This window comes from Struthio camelus, chromosome 16, assembly GCF_040807025.1.
Source record: "Struthio camelus isolate bStrCam1 chromosome 16, bStrCam1.hap1, whole genome shotgun sequence".
Classification (NCBI taxonomy): Eukaryota; Metazoa; Chordata; class Aves; order Struthioniformes; family Struthionidae; genus Struthio; species Struthio camelus.
The window spans coordinates 15,581,500-15,607,356 of NC_090957.1; the positions used below are offsets into that span (position 1 = coordinate 15,581,500).

General features: G+C 40.0%; 1 protein-coding gene across 17 annotated transcripts in view; it reads left to right on the forward strand.

Moving 5' to 3' along the window:
* The window catches only part of CRCP (CGRP receptor component), a 34,140-nt gene extending 11,421 nt beyond the window's left edge, over positions 1-22,719 (forward strand). For 10 of the 17 annotated variants that reach the window (XM_068910031.1, XM_068910022.1, XM_068910021.1 and 7 more), the window contains 2 exons: positions 12,668-12,725; positions 20,998-22,285. In XM_068910031.1, coding sequence (XP_068766132.1) covers positions 12,668-12,725; positions 20,998-21,141 — 202 coding nt within the window. In that variant the 3' untranslated portion in view covers positions 21,142-22,285. Of the gene's footprint in view, positions 1-5,997; positions 6,237-12,667; positions 12,726-20,457; positions 20,572-20,997 lie in introns of those variants that run through there. The other 7 variants (XM_068910029.1, XM_068910030.1, XM_068910036.1 and 4 more) reach the window with 3 other exon arrangements.
* The last annotated feature ends 3,138 nt before the right edge of the window (positions 22,720-25,857 follow it).

The window sequence follows — 25,857 nt, forward strand, 5'->3', positions numbered from 1 at the left end:
TTTATAAAATGTTTTGTGAGGAAGAACGTTATGAGATGCAAATAGATTTGGAATACAGTAAGAGAACTGTGAAGAAAACAGCCTCAACTTATTGAATCAGCTTTCTCATTTTTATGAACCTTCTTAAGCAAAAATGCATGGAAAAAGATGACTATATTGCAGGGAGGTAATAAATAAATAAAATCGTGATAAAGATGTATACGAAATGTGTTCTTTTGAAGCTAAATTGTACATGAATCTGTGAACCGCAGCTGCTTCACATTATGTCTTTTTAATCATCATTCAGCAAACTAAGGTTTTTATCCTTCCTGTTTGTGGTCTTTGTCCTCTGACATTTATGTGCACTAGGATTTTTAAGAGGTGTACGTTGCTTGATTGAGACAATATTCAGATAACAGATTTTTTTCGCATAGTTTCTAGGAGAGCTCAAGTATACTTCATTCTTCTTATTTTGGGAAGTCCTGCATAGAAAATCTGTCCTCCTTCACAATTACAAGAAGATTTAAAGATCCTTTTTTCTCTTTCGCAGTGGTATGAATGCACATTTACAGTGCTTGAAGTGCATAGTCCTCTCAAACCTCTCTTCAGAGTGTGAATGAAGCCTGTCACAAGTAATCAGACCCAAAAGTAATTGAATCGATTTGCCCCTTCCTCAAATAGCTTTAATCAGTCATCTTTTTGTGAAAGGGTGCATTTAAAGCAGAAAGTACAAAGGCTTGGTTGCTTCTAAATGACTCCCTCTTCACCATGAAGGAATGGTTTATGCCATATAGACACTGGCTGCATTTTTCCTCTCTGGTGGTTCTTTAAGGAGTTCATGCTCTGGGGAGGAGGCTTTTACTACTTTGGTTGCATCACAAAAAGAAATGCAAGTTGAGAGCATCTGGAGAGTGCGGTGCTACAAGGGAAGTGTTTAGCCTGTCCAAAAGTGTAGTAATTTGAGTAGAAAGCAGGTTCAGTCAGCTCTTTCACTGACTTTTTCGTGCCGGCTCTCTACAGATATTTGTGCTAGCATCCAGTGTATTAGCAGCTCTGATCCCAATATACTTGGAGGCTTTGTCATGAGTACTGTAACTTTGCTTGTAGTGCTTTCTTTTGTAGAACTGAAATTGCCAGGTCAGTATGTCAGTGATTAGTCCTCATATAGCTCATTTTATACAGCAGGAAACTACTAATTTTTATAGCAAGCAAGCTATCATAATTCTTTTCCGACGCTGAAGTGTTTAAGCATGGGGAGTATACTCTACTTGCTATATAGAGCCAATAGTATAGAAATGAAAGAGGTATTTTAAAATCTGTAGCAAGCAGCCCAGATGCTAGTCCTATAAAACCTACGTGTCATCACTGAGGTGAAATAAGCTTACTCTGTATGTGCAGGACAACAATTTAGGAAGGCAACAGAGGAATTCTGTATCACAGCAAAAGCAGAGGAGGAAGTTAAAAAGGCAGAGTAGGATTCAGAAGCAGCTGAATGAGTTAGGAATAAAGGTCCCATTAAAAGTCAAAGGGCTTTTTGTTCTAAGTCACATTTCTGAAATTCCTGCTGATAGAGTTACTGAGACAGAATTTGACCAGGACCTCAAGGTTAACACCGATACTCTTACAGAAAGTCGTGGGAGCTGTTACTCTGTATGAGACACCTGCATCTGATCCCCAGTATGGTCTCTGGGAGAGTGAAGCACTAGGGCCAGACAGGCAGAGAATTCTAGCTTCAACATCTCCTGCACTGCCTGGGTGTCTTGTAGAAGGTTTTCTGTCCAAATATTCACCTACCCTAGTCCTGTTTGTTCTGTGAGCTCTAATAGCAGTGCCGCCAAGGGTGAAATTGTTTTAAATGAGCTTTTTGACTATTTTATCTTCTTTATATGGATGCCAGAAAGTTCTTTTGTTTTTAGATATCATCCTCCTCTGCCCCTTTTCTCTGAATAAGAGTCTGTAAGTAAGAGAATTACTTCCACTCATTTTCATCTGTATAATGGTAGAAGGATGAGAATGAAGAGCTATCCGCTAGTTTAGGTTACAAATTTACAGCATTTATGGCCTATTAGAACTCAGATTGGACGGTGATACCTTCATCACTTGAACATCTTTTGCAACTTTACTCCTAGCTAATATTCTTATCTGGTAAAGAATTTGCCAGCACTGTGCCTGCCATGTACTTTATGAAGTACGAACCAGAATTGTTTAGTATGATCTTGGCACTTTTTGTTTCCTCTAATCTTTTCCATTCAGTCCCTGCAAGCCAGAAGTATCAGAGCCATCTGGTAGCCACTTCTCACTAAAACCCAGAAAGCATATGGTGTGCAATTACCATATAATACGTTTTATGTTGAACATTATTGCTTCCAAGGAACTCTTGAACTACCCTTTGGTTCATAACCAAGACCATTTCAACACTACTCTGTTGTTAAGTAATTAGAAAAACCTGAAGGTTTTAATCATTTCCATCTTGTGGGGTGGAGGTGATGTTTGTATAAAAGGTTCCGCTTGAGATTTCATCCTAGTTAGCTGGTACAATACTTTCTTCGTCTGTGAGAGGAAAGAAGCTGTGACACTTGCTCTCCAGGCCTTGCTTACATGATCTTCTCAATGTAATGACCTTTCCTCCCACGAAAAGTAATGAACTCCAGAGTCTCTTTGCTACTTCCGTGCTGGGTATTCAGAGGCATTCGGAGAGATACTCTCTCCCTTAATCTCTCAGTGCTCACGTGCCGTCTCTCTTGGTAACAGTTTTTTGAAGGTAGCTGATTTGATGCAAGATAGATGTAAGATGGTTTAGTATTGGCTTACTGGCAGAAGATAAAGGTGTAATTTATTTAGTGTCTGTTCTCTTACTGGGGATTGATGTTGTGTTTGTGAAAGCACGAATTCGGTTTGGCCTATCTGATTATTTGAGCTTCCACAGTTGTATGATTTAAGAGCAAACAGCACTTTTAAATGTGTCATTTGGTTTACTTTTTAAATAACCCTAAATAATTTCACTCATTGAAGGGTCCATTATCCTCTTCCAGCGTATAAAAAAGAATTCTTTTGTGTAACCTTTGAGCGACTAGAACTCCTCTAGCAGCAATTTCTGTTTTCTCATAGCAAGCGGAATAGAGGTTCTGGTTAAAAGGCGCTGCTGGTCAGCAACTCCCATCATCTGCACTGCTTCCCTTGCAGTTTAAATCCCTTGCTATGACTCTGCCTCTAATCGAGGAGAAAACCATTAAGCCATGTGTTTGTGCTGTTAGTTAGGCTCGGCCACTTATTTTCTAACACTAAGACTTAGAAAATAGTTCACCAATTCAGGGCTTCTAACATAAGGAGAATTTGCAGCTATGTGTAAGAAAAAAAACCGAACGGGATGGATGATGAGCTCCCTTTCCCTGGTCAGCATGTTATTGCGGCTCCCAAGCACTAGGTCGTGCTAGTGTATATAAGAATTTGTGGGTAGTGAAGACTAGATCCTCTATAGCGAAGCACCAAGCTATGGATTAAGGCATGTTCATTTAAAGCAAGGAGCTTTAATCAAGTGAAATCTAATTTTTCCTGCCCTCCTTTTACAAATAGCAACACGAGCCACGTAGAATGCGTTGCTGGTATGGCTACATGTGATGTCCTAACACGTTCCAGCTCTAGACGTATAGCTGATAGCATGGTGGTTCTGGCAAATAGTGCAGTTCCAGTAAAATCACTCCTAAGTCATTTTTGTGTCTGTTATTGCTGATATTTGCTGCTCAAAACTTCACTTTAAGAGACTAATGTATCTTTTATGCTGACATTCTTCCACTTTGTAATGGGTTTTTCTCTTCAGTGTTAAAGGCAGAGAAAAATCCTTTTTCCTAGAAGGAAAATCTAAAAAAATAAATACTAATATGTAAAACCAGTTTACATTTTTCAGTTTCAGCTAGCTGCCTAGCTAAATGGAGGAGTTTCAAAGCCATCTAAACGTTTACTTCACTGATACAGTCAGTGAAGTATGGCAAAACAGATTTTTTTTTCCTCGTCACCAGTATTTCAGTAAAATTGAAACCATAGAACGGAGATTTTCTTAAACGAAAAAGCTCTGAGCTGACATCACAGGGAATTTTTTTTATTACCTTGCTGAGGCCTCAGACTTTGGCTAAAGCTTCAGTACAGCGAGCCATGTTGTACTTGGAAATACAGTATGCTGCTAGTGGCTAATTTTCCAGTTTTAGTCCTCTGGAATGACTTAATATTTTGTAAGGTAGTGCATTTCATGAAAAGAACATTTATTAAGCTTATGCTTTGTAATTGTGGTTAAATGTGAATTCGCTCTACTTGTACTTCTTTCTGTTACTGGTAAGCTATGTTAGATCTAATTTTGGAATAATCAAATTTCCAATCACTGCATAGTATTTAAATTTTAAAATATGGACATAAACATTGCCTTCTTAGTCTTTAAATCAACATGTTCAAGGAAGTATTGAGCTGAAAATCAGTAGTACTTTTAGAAAGTATTTTCCCTTATTACTGCCAAAAAATACCGCTAAGGTAAACCTCTACAATAATAAAGGCTGAATGACTTATTTTGTGATTTTTGTCTCCTCCAGAGCTTTAAAAGCGTATATTCTACGCCGAAGGCGGGATGGTGTTAGTTTAACAATAGCACCATTAAATACTGTCTTGAAAAAGACCCTTGTGTTTCCCACTGAATCAATTGATTTGAAATTAATCCTTTGATACATAGCGGTGTCTCCCCAACTTTTTAGATTCGTATACCGTTATCAGCCCCCAAAGTTAATTCTGGACAAACGTACCGACACTGAGCTTCAGTGGTGACCCGTACTGCAAATACTGCCCGATATGTTTCCACAGACCGCCTGCAGACCGTTACTGCTAGATCCTGTGATCTTGTTTCAGACAAGATTTCACATAGATTGTCTTGGTTGACTCAAGACCATAGGATTTCACTCTTTCCTTAGTATTTTCAGCTGGTAATAAAGTATACTGTTGCATATACTGTTGTTGTTTTAGAACGTTCCCAGCAACTAAAAAGCATCCATTCCTGAGGGTAAGTCTGCCTCTACACAGTCATGATATTTCAGGGGGTTTTGTTAGCTCTGTATGCTGGATCTTGGCACTAATACTTTTCTCGTCTTACCCATGCCTGTAGATCTTTTACCACAAAAACAAAACCTGTATGCATATGTATTTATGCATGTGCAGCCTTGGAATTCAGTAGATTAGAAAAGGGCAATATAATGACGTCTAACATAAGTATTTGGTTAAAATATAAATGCTCTAAACGTATTAGGCTCATTGCAGATGGAAGCTGATACATTTTGTCTTAATTTGCCCAACAGAATGGAACTGTTTTTATTATTTTTTTAGAATCCATGGGTTTAACATAGAGATGCAGTGCAGCGGTGTGCTGCCAATTCTCTCTCACTATTTGCCAAATAGTCAAAGTGATTTTGCACACAAGACAGTAATTTTTGTCTTCTAGGAGAACATTCTTGTGACTTTGAATATGGAGAAGTCCTACATCCCCACCTCTTAAAATATATACTCTTCCCTCGAACCAGGACCTGAGACCCGTTTTCTGCTCCCATAAGTGCACACATTTATGCCTCCCGCAAGCTGAGCTTTATATGTGCGAAAGCCTACTCTACCTCATTTCACCCTCAGCTGGAAGTGCTGATCTTGGCACCAGCTGCATCTCAGCTACTATTGGATGTGGCCTAGAAGTGGGGAGGCACTGCTCCTCCAAGCAGCAGTGGTTGCCTTCCTGGGACTTCTCGCTAGGTAGGCCCTGTGAGAGTCTGCATGCAGGTGATGAATGCTGATTAGTGGGATCTTGCTTTTTTATGAGGAAGAAGGCTCTCACCTGTCACTCATCTTATTTTTGTATTTATTTGTCTGTAGGACCAACAGCTTTCGTGTTTCAAACAGTATTATTAAAATCCAGTTAGTCCAGAAAAAAATACAAATATCAAATGACACACCTTTTGGGGTCAATAATCCTGAAAATATTCTTTGCCTTCTGTTTAGATAACGAGGATAGTTATCCTGAGCAGGAATGTAAATATGCATGCTGTAGAAAGATTCAAGATGGATTCATCCGAACTGGAAGAAGTTCCTTACATTTTTTAGATTTAACGAAGCATAAACAAAATCCAGGCTTATCGTGTCTGTGCCCGTACAAAATACTGCAGTCAGCACTGATGCAGATATGAACCTGTTCAGGCTTGCAGGATTTGCCTTCTCTGAAGCTTATTTCTGATGGAATTGTGAGTATTTGGGTTCTCATTTGTGTACACGCTAGCAAGAAATTCTAGGTGCACTCAGACTCTGGTTCTAGCAGTGAAGTTTTCAAGTTGGTGTGAGAAAAAGTCAGTGCAGTGGGTACTGAGCCTCAGCGCCTATTACTTGCGGAGATAGGCTGCTTATTGCCAAAGCTGGGGCTGAGGATTCCAGTTTTCTGTCGCGAAATTGAACTTCTGAGGTGTTTTGTGACTGTTTGCTTCCAAGGGATGCCAAGAGAATCCTTTCAATTTCTCCATTCATTCTGAGTCGGAAAGATCAGAAACTGTAATTAGGGAGAAGAGTTTGGACCGAAGCATCAGAAGGGTCCCCTGGGCTGGTCTCAGATCACGTACTTGGAGCAAAGGCCTCGGTTCTGTACAAGCCGCAGGAAAGCCTGCTAACACTGACCTCCCAACTAAGCAGATGTCATATCTTGCACGCATGCGTGCTTGGTATTTCTCAAATACTCTTGGCAGCTGAATATTTACTAAACAAAAGATAAGTAATAATATTATTATTCTCGACTGTAGAAGGGAGAATGCCTACCAATGCTAGTATCCAGTATACCCCTACTAGTATCAACATATTTGTTCATGTGACTTCATTTACCCTCAATTATCCCTTTGTCACCTTGAAACATTTTGCCAAAACAAAATAATTAACGTTTTCATTATCAAGATGATGTTTGAATTGATCATCAAATAGCTGTCTGGGAACAACTTTTCAGATGACATTTACTGAATAGTTGGTCATTTCTCTGCGTCTTCAAATTCAAGCTCTATGTGTATAATTCAGTTGCATTGCTTAAATCAGAAATACATAATGTTAACATGTCTAAAGGTTATTATTTTTTCAATGTAAGTTAATATTTACAATTTCTAACAACAGCCCTACTCAGGCACCTTCAGATGGCAGAAGATAAGTCATTGATGTAGCTTTTGGTTTTTGCACCCTGCTGCTAATTCATTTTTGATGTTCTGAGTCATTTTTCCGGTAGGGAGCTTTGCAGATGAAAAACTGGCTTGACATTTTTCAGATAACACATTTTAATGACTTACTTGCAAATTCTCTCTCATTTTGAATATTTTGAATGATCCTATCTTTGCTGAAATAATGTTCGTGAGATCAGTTTGTCCTGACTCTGAAACTTCTACATATTCCCTAATAAATTACAATGATGTTCATGGCTTGTAAGCAGAATGTCTCTGAGAGATGACCTTTTTTGCTCTGTCCCGTATTTCTTGTCCTCAGAATGGACAGTTTTGCTAACTGATTACTTTAGTCAAAATGTATTACTGTCTTTAGTTTATTTCTGTTGTTGCCTGCTCTGCCGATAGTCTTGCCTTAATAAGCAAGGTGGGGCTCTGTCTGTTTGAAAACAGCTCTGGATAAATGAGATTCCTATTCTTTAGCACAGGCATGATATGAATTTGATTATTTGATTCTGATAATTTGGCTGCGAAATTTTGTATAAGTGTACATTGGCAACAAAAGTACATTTTTTTCGTGCCAGTCTTTCAACAAAAGACTTGTCTGAAAAGGCTCTGTTCCATCCACTGGCATGTGAGCGTACAGCGCTGCGAGAAACCTGCACAAAGTATGACTTCATTAAGCATAAAAGTTTATCTTTGTAAATAGAACTGGGCAAGGGGAATGTTTTACCACTAGATATCCTCATCGCTCCGCTGTGAGAGCTGCAAATGTTATCGTTGTTGGAGACATCTGGAAACTGAGGCACAGACAAGTTGTGCTTGGCCAGGGACCATAAAGCAAATAACATCGAAAGCCAGGATTAAAACTCCAGCGTCTGCATCTCAGGCAAGCGCTCCAGGCACTGAACCAGGCTGTTTCCTAGCTCTTGAGGAAGAAGCACTAAATCTTTCATACCTTTATTCAGATGAATTGGCCACATTCTTTGTATGCTGAAGATGCTAGTTAATAGTCTTTCCTCCGCTCTGTCAGGACTTCTGCTTTTATGTGTGGTGGTGATGTCTTTTGATGCAATGTTAGAAGTGTGTGCCTTTTTTTTTTTCCCCTCCTCCCTTTGATTCCTCACATCTCCTGCTCTCAATTTTAATTCTGGGCTGAAAGGATTTCAGTACTTGTGTCTAGTCAACGCTCAGGTTTTTGTTTCTGTCTCTTTCACTGCTTATTATAGTCCTAAACAGCAGCAGTTATAAATACTTTATATTTCCGACAGTAAGGCAGCCAGCGACGGTGAGCTCAGTTCGGTTTTAAACTCAGCCATGCTGTTAATAGTCTCTGCGTTGTTGTAAGCATCAAGCTGCTAAATAGACAGGTACAAATGATCAGCATGGGAAAACAGCGGAGGCACCTTCCCTGCTTCGCACCAGGGGAAGCGCAGTTGGCTTTTCCTCCTTGATGCTCCCCAGCCAAAGCCAACTAACGTATGTGGGTACCGAAGCTAACTCCGGCTCCTTTGCGTTGTTTGTAAAATCTCCGTCTTCGGAGTTAAAGGCCAAACGCTGTGCTGCCAGAGGGTTTCTGAGCAAAAACAGTGCAGACAGTTGCTCTGTGGGAGAGAAGGGAGAACGTAGTCACTACAGTGGGAATTACCTTTAAATCCTCTGATTGATACTGCGGTTGACGCAAAGGACCTTCTCCCCAGTATCTTCCTGTGTTTTTGCTACCTGTATGTGCCCGACAGTTCGCGAATGAAAGGCCTGGTGGTGGGCCCTGGTTGCACAGTCCTTTTCAGCCTTATTTGATGGCGCTTTCAAAGAGTATAGCAATGTCTACTGCTATGTCCTGCCTTAAGGGCCTTTCCTTTCCTCCCCCCACCCTCCCTCCCTCCATCCATCCATCCCCATTCCCAAACCTCCCAAATCCCCTCTTCTAGAGCACTCACCGCCTAATCGTTCTGCTCTCAGTCTTACTGCCTGTAAAATGGGGATAATGATTCTTACTAGTTTGTACAAGACCGATAAATAAGTACAGGCACACTCTGTGAACTAATGTAATCGTTGGTGTTTCTTAGAAAATGCTTTGAAGCCACAGTTAAAATATTTGCTTTACAGATGTGTGCTTTAAGGCACCTTTCCTTTGAGGAGTAAGTGCGTGACCCTGCTTGTAAGGGCAAATGCTAATGTACAGGTAGAAGCATCTTTCGTGTTCTTACACAAAAATACCCTTTCAGGGGAAATTACATCTGTGATCAGGATAACATCTGCTACGGTTGTTGGCATTCATCCATGTACCAACCGTCACTTCACTGCAGCCTCTTCCTGAAGACTGAGAAAGATTATCTGCTGTGCTTCTGCAGAAGTAGGAAAGAAGATTAGAAGGGTGGAATGATACCCAAAATGATTGAGTTTGTTTTTCAAACAGACATTTTGAACAGTTTTGTGGCTGGTTAAAATGAAGGTTTTTTCTTTTTTTTTTTTCTCTATATTTGTCAAGTCCTAGTTCCTTACCCAATTCTCCAATTGTAAAATTTAGAGGATAAACAATAGGTCCATTTTAAAGTAAATGTACATTCAGAAAGATTTTGAACTGTAAGCTTTTTTAACTTTAAGCTTTTTAACTGTTAAATTGATATATGGGAGGATTTCTTGGAGTTTCCTGGTGTCAATTATTTTGTATTTCGCAAATGTCGCTTTTAAAAATCATAAGCTTTTCTTCTAAAGTTGGAGGTCCTGATTAGAATTATTTTCCAGCATTTTATAAAAATGGCAGCTGCGCGGCTCAACGTTTCCTTTTTAGGATTTTGTTTTGTCACTAACAGGCCAGATCTAAGAACCACAATCTGTGTCATTGCTGTGGAGCTATTTTCTGTCCTTAAGGGCTATGAATACACGTCAGGAAACCCTCCGATATAATTAAATCCATTGTTTTGTATCAGCAGAGCAGTTGTCTGCACTGAACCGCAGAGTCTCCCGTAATCCGATTTCCTTCGTTAAGTCCCGTAGAATCATGGCCATTGTAAGTGAAAAAGGGCCTGTTGGATCATCCGGTCTTTGGTAACACCGGATTTTTCCTTCAGGCCAGTCTGGAGACATCAGCCAGGAAAATTTTATGCTGCTGCTGCTCGTTCTGCGTATTCAGGGGATTAATGAAGGCCTTGTTCCCCGGCTGCCGGCCGGCTGCCTGCAGAAGTACAAAATTCGCTCCCTCTTGCCACGCGTGCAGGCATGCGTGTGCGCGGCAGAGCAGCGCATCGCCTGCCATAGGCTTCCCCGGAGGATGGTAAATAGTTTGGCGGGCGCGCATACGTGAACGACGGCGTACTGAAGTGCCTTTCGGTGTTAAAAGCTGTTAGCTAGTGCTAGATTCAAAGGCAGCTGGCGTCAGAGGCCGACAGAAAGGAAGATGGTATCTCTAAAGTAGCTCTAGGCAGATGGACAGTGACCTGTTAGCACCGGGCTGTTAATTGCAGCATCTGTTTTCTCCTGAAAGCTGTAAAGTTTCCTTTTGAAACCCCCCACAGGTCCAAGAAATTGAGGAGAAACTATTCAGAATCAGTTTAAATATGCCCTTAAAGATGCCCTTTGAGTAGCACTAAATTCCGAGCTTTAGTTCTCCAAAATTGCAGTTCACTGCTGTAGGACAAGCTGCAAGACAGTGCATGTGTTAATGATCTGTGTGCGATCATGAAGTACTGCCTAAACACAATGTCTGTTAGGAGAAGGTATGTATCAAAAATAATCATTGCAGATTTTTCCCCCAAAATATATGTTTAAGTTCCTTTACACATTGTATCTATTATTATGACATTGTAGCGGTATGTTTTTATAATAATAAAGTGCCTTTTCTACTGCTTCTTATGCCCTTTTTAACATGTCTCTTGCATCTCTACCAGTCCCATTTTAGCGTGCTTTTCTGCGCTAAAACACAAAGACCAGCTCAGATCATTAGCCATGCTGCTATTATGTGATCAGTGTTAATGGTTTGAGCTTCTGAGATTAATGAAAGACGTATTACTGGCCTATGACAGCTGTTTTGGACTTTGCTATTAGAATGATTTGTATTTCAGTAGGGTCTAAAATTAATCATTTTTGACTGCAGAGCTTTTGCTTAAATGTTTTGGCTTGAATTTCATAAAAATGCTTACGTGAGCACATCTTCCCCCCTAAAAAAAAGAGAGGGCTCTTTAAGTGTCAGTTAATTTTTTTCCCCTCATACCCAGTTTTCTATTTTAAAGATGAAAGTCTTTAAAGGAAAGATGTGTAAATCTCTTCATTTCTAGAGGCTGTTAGCTGTTTGGGTACAATGAATGCAGAAAAATGCAGAAGAGTGAGCATAGTTGTGGTTCTGAGTTTATTAGAAATGTTAACGTTGGCTTCTGTGGTGTTAAACTGTCTCCCTGAATATTAACATGTTTTTATGCTTAAATACCAATACCAGACTAATTTTACTGAATTTTCCCCCTTGCAGGCAGAGGAGAATGAAAATTGAGCTATTAAAAATATCAGTGCAATGCAGTTTGTTTCTAAAATCAAAACAAAAAAGTTAACATTGAGGAGAAGTGCTTTTGTGGGCAAGGCACAGGACTGCAGATCTGGATGCACAGAAGCGCTTTCTGTCTGCCGATGAGCGTGGACAGATGGTCAGAAGCGTTTGAATTACTGTAGCGTAAGGAGTTGCTCCTTGCCACTTAACCTGCAGTGAGTGATCGCACCTTTACAACTCACGAGCAGGTTGAGGATTTTTTTCTTTGGCGGTTTCTGTCTCTTTGCTACTTTGCTGCTGGTGTTGTGCAACTGTGCAGTGGGGCTGTGCAGTGAACCAAGTCAAAAACAACCCAGGAAAAAGACCTGGGTGTTTTTGATCCAGAGCATCTGCTTCTTGCCCGGCAGCTGCACAAGCGCAGCTGAAGGGTAGATGTACGTAGCAGGAGAGGACAGAGGGCATAAGCCATCATTTTTGCCCAAAGATGTGCGTGTAAAAGTATGGCCGTAACCCGCTGTAATAATGCATGAAAAAACACACTAGCTTAAACCCTGTGGTTTGCAGACAGCATATGTGACCAAGAGGTTTCAAGCTAATTTTTAACTTTTTCAGTTTGATAACTAATCTTGAGATCACTTGTCCATAGCGCAAGGCTCTGCGACCTTTGACAGCTGTTTAGTATTTCTATACAGCAATTAAGAGAGTAAGTATGCAGGTTAAATAATGGTCGTGCAGTAATGAGTTAAGGGGATCTGCTTTGCCACCTTAGACAATAGGTGGCAATAGCAATGTGTCTAGACACAGAAGGAAGTACTATATTCAAAATACCCAAATTATCATGGCAATTAAGGTATGAGACCACACCACAAAGCCAGTCAAAATTATTCTTGGCAGCAGCTTTTCATCCCTAAGTTATCTGGAATGTATTTGCATCTTATGAGTCATTTTTTTGGGATCCTCAAATTATATAGTAATTCAGAGTGTTTTATGTTTTGCTTTTAAACAGAGCAGAAAAGCTACAGTTGCTTAACCACAGGCCTGTAACAGCAGTTGAAATACAGCTGGTAAGTAACAATGCTCCTAACTACTCAAAGCTCTTAAAGAAAAGCAGCTTTAACCTTGAAGATTAAGTGAATGATTTCTTTCTCATGGTCGGTGATTGAATGTGTCCTTCTATACACATCTTTACATTCATGGTTTCTAATCCCCTCTGCTTCCACTCTGAGACCTCCCTCAGAGACCAGCCCACCTTTCTCGCAGCCGTATTCTCCGCCCGTATGTTTGCTTCAGTGTCACATATTGAAAATACAAATGGCATTATTAAAAGGTTAGTTACAGTATCGTGCATACAAATGTATTTGCCTAAGACTTTCTGCTGCTGCTTTGTAACCAGCTACTTCACTTTTTGACAGTTGTCACGAGATGGTTGTTTTTATGATTGCATTTTATGTTATAGTGAAACCAAACACACTGAAAAAGAGTGAGTAATGGTTGACACTGTGTTCTGAGCAGTTGTGTAGAGTAAGAAATGAATATAAACAGACTTTCTGACGGAAAGTAGCCATTGTCAATCTGTTAAGCGTATTTTTGTTGTAAAAAGAGATTGTCACTGAATAGAAATAGATAGGCTATATATTCTCTGAAGCATCTCTTTGGGATTACAAAGTCTTGTGGTAATAAAGAGATTATTATAATAAGGATATTCTTTTAATAAAGATATCTTACATTAAGAACATATATTTATCATCTTATCCTGAAACCAAACTGTGTAATAACAGGATCCTATTTGCTGCAAAAAAAGGAAGGATTAGAGAGATACTAGTGGAACTGTTTTGTAGCCAAAGAGCAGCCGTTCTGGTGCTGAAAGCATCTCATAGGAGAGTGCTTCTAGTCAAGGAATTAGTATTGTACTCTGTGACTGAAGAGATCAGTGTCAGTCTTGTCATGGACTCAACCAGGAGCATTAAGGCTTCATCAGTTTTGCTTAGGAAGTTATTCAGAAGCGATGATGTAAAGCCTTTCTCATACCTTTGTCAGCTTCTGTCTGTTAGACACAAATTCGTTATGTCCCAGTTTAGGCCATATGCTGTCTTTTTTCTCCCTTTTTCTTGAAACGCATTCATGTTTTTGCTCCTTTGAGGTGGCTGTGTTTTTGTCTGTCTTTTCCCTCCTCCGCTCAATTCATTATTATCTTACCTATCCATACAATATTGAAAGTAATTTTGCTCCTGCGTCATGTTTCAAGTCCTGGAGGCAAGTATAAGAAAATAAGGTCTCTAATATTAGAAGTCAGGTTTTTGGAGAGAGTTCTTCAGGTATTTCAAGGTCAGTGATGTCAAAGTTGGGCAAAACTCATTGCTAAAACTTACGGAGTAGAGATATGAGATGCAAGTTCAGTGTTAGTCCATTAATGGTTTGTAACCCTTCTCTAATGACCAAAAGTAACTTGTGGAAAATGTAATGTTAATACATTTGGAGACTAGTCTGGATTTGTATAGCCATGGAAGGGTTGGGGATACAGTTATTTCTGTTGTTACATTGATGTGCCCTTGTAACTTCCAGTGCAAATTTCTCTAAAACAGGATTTTTTTTTTTTAAATTACATAATTTAGGTTAATTACATAAATTAGGTTGACTGGTTTGTTAACGCTGTGTTGAATTAAACCTCCCCAAATTGCAGTACGTAACTCTTTCATCAAAGCACATCAAAGTCTTTTGAGAGTAATATGTGCTAGGAAATTGCAGGCCATTTTTGTTGGTGAGATAGTGAGACTAGGAGCCATAGCGAGCAAGTGATTTTGCTTTTGGATTGCTGTCATGAATCATTTTGGTTTCTGCTGAGGACAGGGGAAAAAGATTGCAGCAGTGCAACGTCTTTGAACATGGAGAACTTCCAACTTCTCAGAGCATCTGAGTATAAAATAACGCAGAGCCATGGAGGCTACCAGTATTTTTTGTCTTTGGTGTCAGCAGGGAGAAGATTGCCAATAAATAGATTTCGTGAAGGCAAGTCTATTTACTGCAGTAGATGTAGGAGAGACAGCATACAGAGAAGTGAATAAATAGGTCTAAAATTGACTTGATTCTCTTTTCATGGGACTCCCCCCTGCCAGTTAAAAGCCTTGAGTCGTTCCTGGAATTGAAGTCAGAAATAAATGCTATTGAAAATTTCTGACCATTTCATAAAATGTAGGCAGATCAATCTTACTTTTTAAAAAGTCAGTTTTAAAATACCAAACAAAGCCATATCTCTGTCTGTTACTTGCTCAAATAATTTTGATGCCTCCAACTTTTATTCAGTGCTGCCTGTACCTGGAGTGAAGTCAAATTTTACCCTGATACACTTTTCGTAATGGATGCGAGGCAGCAGTTCTGTTTACTGCTGCTTGTTACTTTTTGCCTTTCTGGCTTTTTGTTGTTTACTCTGCCTCTATAAAAGTCCACGTCTTTGTATGCAAAGAATAAATGTATATAAAATAATATTTAAACTAAAAAGTGAATTTATGTTTTGATCTTTTAATCTTCTCTTCTTTCATAAGTCTTTATGCATAAATTGTCATATTGTTTTCATCTTTGTCCTTTTTGGACTATGTGCTAGGATTTATTTTCAAACAACAATGACAACAAAATGAGCATGAAATTCTAATCCATATCCCACTGGGTAAAACACTGTACACATTACAGCTATCTTGACCTCCTGTTTTAATCTTTAACATATGTTGTTCCTGGCTCAGTGATTCACAAAGGGGAAGAAAGACAGTGGTGTTGATCTAAGCATGACACGGGTCCAGCTTTATTTAATGCTGAATAGTGATGGGCTGGAAGATTAAGCAGCTTCTCTTTTAATGAACAAATTGCTCCACGTTCCTCTCTCTCAGTGGAAAAGTAGATTTTAATTCTGTGCTTTTTAAAACTAGATTTCCATCTCGGAGAGCTTTGTACCTCGTGATGCGTGCTCTGCATAACCAGCCTGGCAGATTGTCTTTTATGGTTGAATAGAAAATAATTTAATGTATTCTTCTGGAAAATGGAAGATGTGAGAGGATTTAAACATTTTATTTTCTCAACAATATATTTTGCTTCCCGCTTTGCATACTTGATTAATTATCTCTCAGAGGGACGTGAATCCAATCATTCGGTCTTTTATTTCTTTTTTATGTTATTTCTTCTACTGGAGTGTCGGTGCTGAACCACTTTGAATTACTGCTTGAGAAGGCAATAGCAGTTATTTTCTCACAGAATATGTTCCTCCTACACTGGAGTTGGATTATGGGCTTGATAGCTTTTGCAGTGCTCAGAACCCCATTTTCTTTTTTATTATAGTGTATTGATTTTTAATAGAATCCTTAGCCTATTGTTCAAATAAACAATAGCTTTTAACCCGCAGATTGTTTTGTTGAGCGGCGCTGAGGTTTGTAACCCTTTAAATATTACATACACTGGAGACAATTTCTCAGTTCTTTTCAGAATTTTTTAGAGCTCTTCAGTGTGGCTTTATTTATTTTCCAACATTCGCGGTATATTGTCTTGTCTCCGGAGGATAAACGAAATAAATACTAATTTGAAAACTTAAAAGAAGCACAGTAGGCATGATGAAGTCTCTTGTATTTTGCTTTTACTTGGGTGCACAGAAAAGATAAGTTGTGATTATAGTAAGCGACTGTGTGTTCCTAAAATGTTTGTCCTTCTTTCCCCCAGTGAAGAAAAGCCTAGACAAGTATGTGTGTGTGTGTGTGTGTGTGTGTCTGTCTGCGTAGGTATTGCGTGCTCGCATGTATTCCTGCCGCTATGAACAGGCGCAGATTTGCTTGTTTATTTTATGAATAGCGAAGCACTTTGTTAATCTTCAACTGAAATCATGTTGATGGTCAGGTTACCTGTTATTCTCACACCATCAGCTTTCTGATTTGTCTTCTTGATAACTAAAACCTTTAAAAGCTTCTACAATTAACTTTCTGCTGCGAGAATTTATCAGCGAGGTTTGGATGTGACTTATCACGTAATGTAATTCTATTATTATGTTCTGATTTGGTAATTATCGTTGTTTTGTGCCTCTGAGAAATTGGTACGTAGAGTTTAATTTAAAAAGAGCTGCTGTTAAAACGCGCAGCTGGGAAAGGCTGCATGGTAATAACGTATCCCACATACACATTTGTTTAATAAACACAGCGCCAGTTCCCAGCAGCAGTTGCATTACTGAGCACGGCATCTGCCGGTGTTCAGTTCCGCAGCTGACGAGCGATTCATCTCTTCGCTCTTTCCTAAGAGGATTCTAGGGATGGATGTTGGATGTGTGCTTTATTTTGCTACGTTAGAAAATCCATGCATAGATTTACCTGGAAATCAAGAGCAGAGTTGGCAGGCCGTAAGAAGTGCCACGCTGGGCTGTAGCAGAGGTCAGTCCCATCCCGTCTCCCCTCCGTGATGCTGACCACTGAGGGGTGCTTCAGGGAGGAGGCTGGAAAAGAGAGCGCGGGTGGCTATCCCCCTCTTTGCACACTCTCCTTTTAGTAAACGCTTGCCTAATTTTAAGCGCTTCTCAGCTTACAGTCCAGTGCAGTTTGTTGGACCTCTTGTGTCCTTGGAATTGAGCAGATACTCAGAATTATTGTGAACAGTTCTAGGCACAAAGTGCCTAAAGAGGTGAAGTATTAATTGCTTATTAGACTTCTAAATAAAGACAGCAGGACTCTCCGAGGTGGGCAGTACAGTGGCTTCAGCTGACTTCCTTCTAGTGTGTAGGTATTCCACGGTTCTGAAAATCTGGCCATTTCTATCAATGCATCTAACATACACGTTAAGAAACTTAACCCTGGGTTAGACGTAGGCTTGAAAAGTGTATGCTAACTGCAGAAGAAACGTTTCCCTTTTGAGCTGTAAGACTTTTATACCAATTAAACTACAAAATAAAGTTTTGCAGCCTCCTTGCTTGATTCCTTCTTTGGCCATCTTATAGATGATACTATTGAGAGCATTAGGTAGGGGGAAAATTAAATGTGAAAATTGCTGATGGTATGAATACATTGCAATGAGAGTTTAATAAACTAACTGTTAATGGTTTATGTGAAATAAAAGCTATTGTTGACGCCTAGCCTGACATTAAATTGATCTTAACCGCATAGCTGCATTTTATTGAAATCACATACTGTATATATTTATGAATGACATTGATATGCTATATTATCTGCTACAAAAACACTTTATAGTTATTTTGGGGTAATACAAACGTGAATGCTGAAAAGCAGTAATGACCTTGGCATTATTTATTAGAACAAGAAGCATCAACAGCATGATTTCTGCCCTTTTTTGTGTTCATTTCAAGAACATCCTTGCTCTCAGCCTTGAAAAAGAGATGTGCTTGTCTTGCTGCACATCAGGGTGCTTTTTATCTATAAACTATGTTATCGTAACATTGCCTGGCTCCACTAGTTGCACAAAACCATGAATATGGAAAATAGACAGTACAGTGGAAGCCTCAGTTGATGATGCCCTAAGTTTGCACATGGTATCATCTGAGAGGATAATCTATTTCCATTTGGCTCGCGTGGCACTGCCAACATAAACATCTTATGTCATATACTTATTCAAAACATTTGCATTTTTGTTTTCCCTAGTGCAAACGTTGCATTCCTGACTGCTTACACTTTGAATCTATTGCTGTAGTAGTTTCAGCCAATTCCAAGTTAGAAGTTAGCAAGGCTTTTTGATATTCGTTCCTATATTGGTAAAATTCTTGCTAGGAAAGGAGGTACTTGAATATAATTGTTTCTTTTCCCCTTTTATGTTTTTTCTTGTGCATAATTCTTTTGATCATCACAATATTATTTCCTAGTACTATCTTTGTCTTATAGATGCAAATCAGAAGACTGCGCTAACATCTGCTGAATCTGGAATGAGTCTGAGTCACCTTCTGTTTCCTTTGCTATCTGCTTTCCTTTAGCACAGTGTCGTGTCTTTCTTCATCTACATGTTCTCTGTGTTTAACGTTTGAGTTTTTTGTTTTGGCTCGCTGCTTTGCTGTTTCCTAATTGCTTAGGTTTTCAGAAGTCACTGCTCTTGCTGTTACCCTGAAGAGTGAAAAAATTGAATTTTATAGCTTATGCTTTTGTTCCTTTGAACTCTTGAATATCAGCATGAATAATAAGCTGTCCATCCTGCCAAACGTAGATTTTTGTCTTTCCGTAATTCCTGTGCAAGCGCTGGCAATCAGATGCATGCCTCGGAGCTGCTGAGAGGTGAGCCCTTGATGAATTTGCTGCAGCGGTTTAAGGAATTACCACTTTCCTCTAGCAGAGACTGCTAATCTGACAACAGAAGGGGATTTGGGACTACGTTACCCGTTCCTCAGCACAGTGTCCAGCACCTTGCTTTACAGCCTCCTTTCTCAACAGTTTCATCTGAGACATCAGTTACAGCACCAACGCATCTGAAACATGGGAGACTTTTTCCTTTCGTCGACTCTCTGGTGAAGCGTGATTCCTTAAACTGCCAGAGCGATCACCAGAGCTCGTCTGTCAATGTCCCGAATTGCTATCTGCAGTTTATCCGTCCTGCAAACTTTTGTATCCAACCAGTACAAATGCCATCAACCTGACTGCTCATATTAGGAGCTGCAGCATTGCTTGCTCAGCCCTCAGGAGCATGTAAGAAGCAGTGATTAGACATTCATGTAGGTGTATTCTGCCTTAAATGCAGAGGTCGGGAAGAGCTGATACCGGACCCAGAAATCACTCTGTATTCTCTCCTTAGAAATTCTGATCAAAGCCTTGTGTTTAACTCAAGCCACACGAAGCAAGCACCTGAAGGAGAAAGTGCTTGGTGAAGAAAGGGAAAGGAGATGTCTAGGAAGGGATAAAATTTCAATGTGAAAGGGCAGCCTTCATGTGATCCAATAAATCAGATCTAAGCCAGGCAAGGTGCCAGTTTTGTGAAGACTTGAAAGCAGCGGGATGGTGACAAATGCATCAGGCATTAGCCCCTGCAAAATAAATCAGTCTTAAGTAATTTTGCCTATCCAAAGGACGTGGGCTTTTTCTTTGTTACATGTCTGTAGCGTTCCTGCTGCTATGGAGCCATCACCATTGGAGTTCAATGCAGTAGTGATTAATAACACTATAATCCTGTCCAGAAAACAGGCTGACCATGCTTTATGAAACTTAGCAGCGTAGATCATTCCACAGAGGATCTCATCCTTTGCCCAGGATGGTCCCCAGAAACAGCCACCTGCAAACAGATATTCCTGGTCTGTCCTTTGCCACACAAGTGGATTCCAGTTTGCTTGATTTCCTCTCTTCAAGGATCTGCAGACAGTGGCTGGTGAAAGATGAGCAGATTGGGCAAAGAGGGCTCATAGGACACTGAAAAAAGTTTTCAATTGAACATTCAACTCTCCTGGTTTTCAGAAGGGAAGATGCATCTGCATAGCTGCCAATTTATAGCCAGAGTTGATTAAACCTATGTTGACTTGGAGCCATAATTAATACACATCACCACTCTTCAAAGGAGATTTTAAAGGACTTTGTGTAATACAAAGAAAATCTCAAGCCCCACAATCCTAATTGGTTTCATTTGCGTGTGAAGAGTTCATTTGGCTTGCTTTTCCAGCCTTCTGACAAGCTTTTCCTTTTAACAGCTGGCGATAAATTAGGGCAGTTGTTTTTACTGGTAGCAGTAATATGAGAGTTCTCACAGCTCCACCACGATAGCAGGTCCCTAATTAATCTTTGGGAATCTTACTGTTAATTCCTGACAGCATGTTTTGTGTTGTTCATAGCTTTTATGTGCTTTTATATTCAGGATGATTGCAATCTCAGTAAACTGCAACAAAACATGACTGTTCCTGGATCAGATGGCATCTTTTATGGCCTCATTACTTTCTTCCTGGATGATGGATAAGATACGAAGATTCAGGTAGCCCCTTTCAGGTTATCTAGTTCTCACATAAAAGCACAGCAAGCTAGGAAAATGGATCTGGAAGGCAGCTCTGCACATTAGATGTGAATGAAAGGCCTGGCTCAAGGTATCTGCTGTGTGGGTTGGGAGAGGCTTTAGGAGAAACCAGGGAGGAAAGCCTGTTCTGAGTGCTTTGTTTTCCTTGTTTTAAAAGAAAAATAGGGCGTCATTATGGACTACCGTTTGCCATGATTAATGGTGGAGCTCTTTTTTCCCTTTTTAAATATTATAAGAGTTCAACTTGGTAAAATGCTTCTGTAATGAGCTAAGTGAATGTATTACTTCCATTGAAACGGTATTTCCCTATTAGTTTAGAGCTTCTGCTTGGAGCTAAGGAAGGAAGTGTGGATTTGATGATTACAATAGAGTGTTTTTGACCTGCAGATGGTAGAAGAAAGTGAAGAAAGACTAACAGAAGAGCAGATCGAATCACTCCTCCAGACAGTCACCAGTATTCTTCCAGGAGATCCAGAGGAACAACAGAGAGAATCCCCCATGGCAACTGAAGACAAAGGTGACCAAGAATAGAAAGCGTCTAGAGAAAGCCGGCCCCGTTTTCAGCAGAAGAGAATCAGTTAATTTTTTTCTATTTTTATTTGATCTGGTTTAATCTTATATTGGATATCACTGTATACAATATGTTACGATTGTTATTGTTCAGAGGTGATGAGAGAAACAACTGTTCACAAGAAAGTGTGAAAAAACGTTTTGTGAGGTAGGAGAATGATAGTAACTTGGTTTGTAATGTAACAGCCTGAGAAATTATGGGGCACAGAACCTGAAGCTTTGGCATTTTTCCCATTACCCATATAACAGCTGTAGATTTCAGTAGGCTTACGTACAGCTGGCAATGTTTTAATGATCATAGCAGTACTATAATTGTAATTGCTTTCATATGCTTTTGAATTGCCCAACTGTTTTGCAGAATGCAGTTTGCAATACAAAGGCAGCTTTTGGAGCTGTTTGTGCAAAGAGCTCTTTTCAGGGATCAGAACATAGGCTAAGGTACAAAAACTGCTTAATATCTGTTCAGACAAGTTCAGGAAGGCTGATGGTCATGGAAGTGAGAGATCTATGTATCTGTATGTAAGGTAACTGTCCTCAAGGATGTCTGACAATCTATACTTGATAAAAGATAGATCCAGAGCATCAGCTAAATCAACATATTGCCACTGAAAGCCTCTGAATTAGGCCAGTTTACTCCTGCTGAGGATGTGGGCTGTAATGTTAAGGCTCTTAGTCATACAAACAGAAGAACATTTAAAAATGAGGTGTATATTTTACCTTTGAATTATTCTGCTGTTCCAATATTTAGATATAGATGAGGCTTGCATTCCACTTGAGCAATACTGTCTACTATGGAATAAATAAATGAGTCAACACTTAAGTGCAGTTCTCATCTAGTTTAGAAAAATGAGGATCAGTCCTGGCTGAAGCAGAATTTTCTGTGTGCAGAAGCTTTTTCCGATTACAGATTTCTGGGTCAAGTATTTAATGTTGAAAGCGTTTATGATTATGATAAATCTTTATATATATATATATATATATGTGTGTGTGTGTGTATGTATACACACTCAGCATTACAGATGACACTGGTTTTCTACTGTGACTGCAGACCATTCTTGTACAACTGTTATAATGTATTGGGAATAGAAATAAAGTTTGAAGTACATCCTGGGAATTTCATGGCTTATAGACAACATATAAGAGCTTGAATCAGAATATCTGACTTTTGTTCCCACTTCTGTCATGGTTTTATTTTGTGGTCTTGGGCAAATAATTCACCCTTTCGGTGAATGCCTCTGTCATGCCTTATATGAAAGGGACTAATAATTGCCGATTTGGGAGGATTTATGATATGCATTTCCTTAATATTTATAAGCTTGTTTGATGTTTGGAGAGGAAAGGAGGATATTGAAAAATGTATTTATTTCCTCCTAAAAATAATTTATCTTACATTAAATGCATGCCAAGGCTGAGGACTAAAGGTGCGTTTTGACAAGGTAAAAGGAATACAGTATTAAAGGGAAAAGTCCTCAGTGCTTTTTGTGATACATCGATATATATTTTCCCTCTAAATGTGTAAAGAAGCAAAAGAGATGAATAGATCATATCACTCAATGATGTGAAATTAATTTTAAAATCAGCATTTCTACTGTTTGTGGTCATTGGTATTGTTTGATGTCATTTGGCCTTGGGCTACGAGTGTGTTCACGTTTTATCTGTCGTCTTTTTTAAAATTAAATTGTTAAAGCATGTTCAAAACTTATGAAAAGCAGAAGGAACCAGATCAGAAGGTATCTGTAGCCAACAAGAATATTTTAACAGATCTCTTCAGTTGGCTGTTCCATCTTGGGAATTGCTGATTTGTTATCATAATGGATTTTTGCCAGCATCCATGTTGTGTTCTGCTCTTTGTATTGTACAAGATGCAAGGAACTGCTCACTTCCTATTTTATTTAACCTTTTTACAAATCAATTCCAGATGGATACATACATTTAAACTCGTGCAAATGCATGGATAGCTTATTCAGTCTCAATTAAGATACATAAACCATCTTCTTCCTGAAAATGCCATACAAAAAACATTTTTTTTTAAAAGGATCTGGGATTTGCACATCTGCGTTACATTAAGAAATCTTCTTTCAATCATTGTCTGTGTTCTCTGGCCGCGTAAGGACAGGTGAGGAATTGCTCCGGCTCTGCAAACAGCTCTCGCTTTGTGTTGTTTGCTCTCCAACGTGCTCTCCGGGATCCCAAGGCTCAGGAATGGTTTATGGAAAGCAAATGTCTTCTTGTTTATGTGACAGCATTTTTCCGGTGTCCTATATATTACATAAAAGATCTGTCTGTCCTCCAGGGCTGCTTTTTGTTTTCTTAGCTAATCAGTTACCTAACACTGTAAGTATACTCTGCTAGTTCTTCTGAAGGAGACAAGACAGTGTGAAAAGAGGCAAAAAGACCTGCGTAAAATAAGGGTTTTTTTCACATGTGGCCCTATGGTGTCATGCATGAAAGAAAAACTTAAGTGCGTATTTGGCACTTAAAAGCTTGGTCCTTAATTTTGAGAAGAAAACTGTAGAGTGCTGTGCACTTTCTGAATATTTAAGAAGTGCATATTATTTTAGCTTCATTTTCTATGTGTTCCTCGTTTTTATTCTTTATCCCACCTTGGGGCCTCGGCAGATTGGAAGCTCTGGTTGGGGCAGCTCTACACGCTTCTCTGGGAAGGTGAGTGAATGAGCTGTCAGAATTCTTCTGCTGTTTTTTTACTTTAAAATTCATGGAGTGTAAACTATTTGTGAGGTGTCTTGGTTTCTTTTTTAAGTTCAAGCCCAAAAAGGCCAGCCTTCTTTATGATTGCTTGGCACTCCTCACTGGAGAAACTCTGCTAGCAAAAAGCTTTGTTTTGTAGGAGGAAAAAATGTCTCTGCTACTTAGCTATGCTCTGGTGCTGAGAAAGAGAAATAGGTAAGTTGGAAATGGAGACTTCCTTAGGGGGTTTTGTAGATGATACATGAAATCCCTCTCAATGAGTTGAGCAGGTTTGGTGGTGATCACGCCATAAGGTGGTTGCAGGGTGATGCTCGAGGCTGCTGGCCACCAAGGACATGCTGAATTTGTCTGGCCAGCTCTCCTTTTCTTGCAGGGAACAAAAAGCGTGTTGTTTGTCTTTATTTTTTGTTGTGTTTACTAGCTAAAGGTGTGTAGCCTGAATAAGAACAAGCAAAGAAAAAAACTCCAAAATTTTGGCTGTGTCAGGTTTCTCTCTGAAGCTTTAAGCATGTCTTTAAGCAACATTGATTTAAGAACTTTAAAATGGTGTTGAAGTCTAATGCATAGGTGTGCTGGAAGGGTTAAATAACATAGTGCCTTGAAGTCAAAAAATGTCTATACAAACGGAATGCCTTAAAAAAGGTACTGTCATTACTAGTTCTGTACATAAGGTTTTACTTATCTCTACTGGTTTTAGTCAAGCTATTGCTTTTGAAGTCAGCCAAACCATGCTGGTTCATACCAGCTGAGCATCGTGCCTTAAAATATTTAACCTGTCACATCATGATACTGCATCGGGGCAGATGTTTGCAGCTGCTGTAGTCCAAGCAGCCCAGTGACACATGCACAATAATCAAACTGGAGATATTTTTGAGCCCGTCATGGCTTTGAAGAAATAAAGTAGAGAAATGCAACTCGAATGCAGCTGACAGCTTGTAGCCCACAGCTAGTTTGCCTGGAGCAGATTCCTGCTGGGCCTAGAGCTGTCTCGGAGGCTACGCTCAGACGGGTAGCGGGGTTGAGTCTGCTCAATGGCTGCGGACGACGTACTGAACCTCTTGGGGTGCGTTCCCTTCCTCCCTGTGGTCGCTATTGCCACCTTCGCGCTGTAGCCCCCAGCACCTGCAATCTGGCCGTTGAAGCGAGCTGAAGTTGTGCAGTGCCAGCGGAGAAGCTGACACCAGTTTTCTTTTGCTGCACTTGCGAGTAGGAGAGTAAATGTGGGGCAGGGAGGTGGGGGAAGCCCCGTCTGATCTGCTGCTCTGCTTCTGCTGGGCTCCTCAGTGCCGCAGGAGGAGCTTCTCCCTTGTCTCTCTCGGTGTCCTTGTGCAGGGTGGTCCCCGCTGCAGGTGGCTGCTTGGGGCTCTGTTACAACGCAAGACTTTGTTTTTTCGATGTTAGCAAAAAACAGAGAAGGGAAAACTCTTCTTTTGGCAGGACTGCAGCAGGATTTTGCGTTATAGAGTGCCTGCTGGCGTCGATGGCCGTAAGCTGAGGCGTCTGTGCCAAAAGGGGCTCATCTGAGCTGCAAGGATGTGTCACAGGATGCTGCTGTGATAAGATACTGGTTCACTCTTAATTAATCGTGGCTTTCTCTTATGCTTGCTTAATGCTACGCCACGGGCCAAATTCGTCCGCGGTGCTGCTCCACTACCTTAGATTTGGTCCAAATGCAGAGCAGTCACTCATTTAACGCCGGCTGTGCTCAGGCCCTCGCAGTCGGGGGTCAGATGAATCCAGCCAACCCGAGGCGTGATGATTCTGGATTCTGGTTTTGAAACGCACACGTTTTTCTGCATTGCGTTTTCTGTGACTGAACTTTTTATTGCCTCCCTGGGGTAAAAGCTCTTTGCCGTGGAAAGCGTAGGGAGAGCACACGCTGCTGCCCGGGGGCTGTTTCACTTTGTACCGGTGAAACGCGCCTCGCCGTGCTTCAACAGGCGCTTTTACAGAATCAATCCCGCGGCG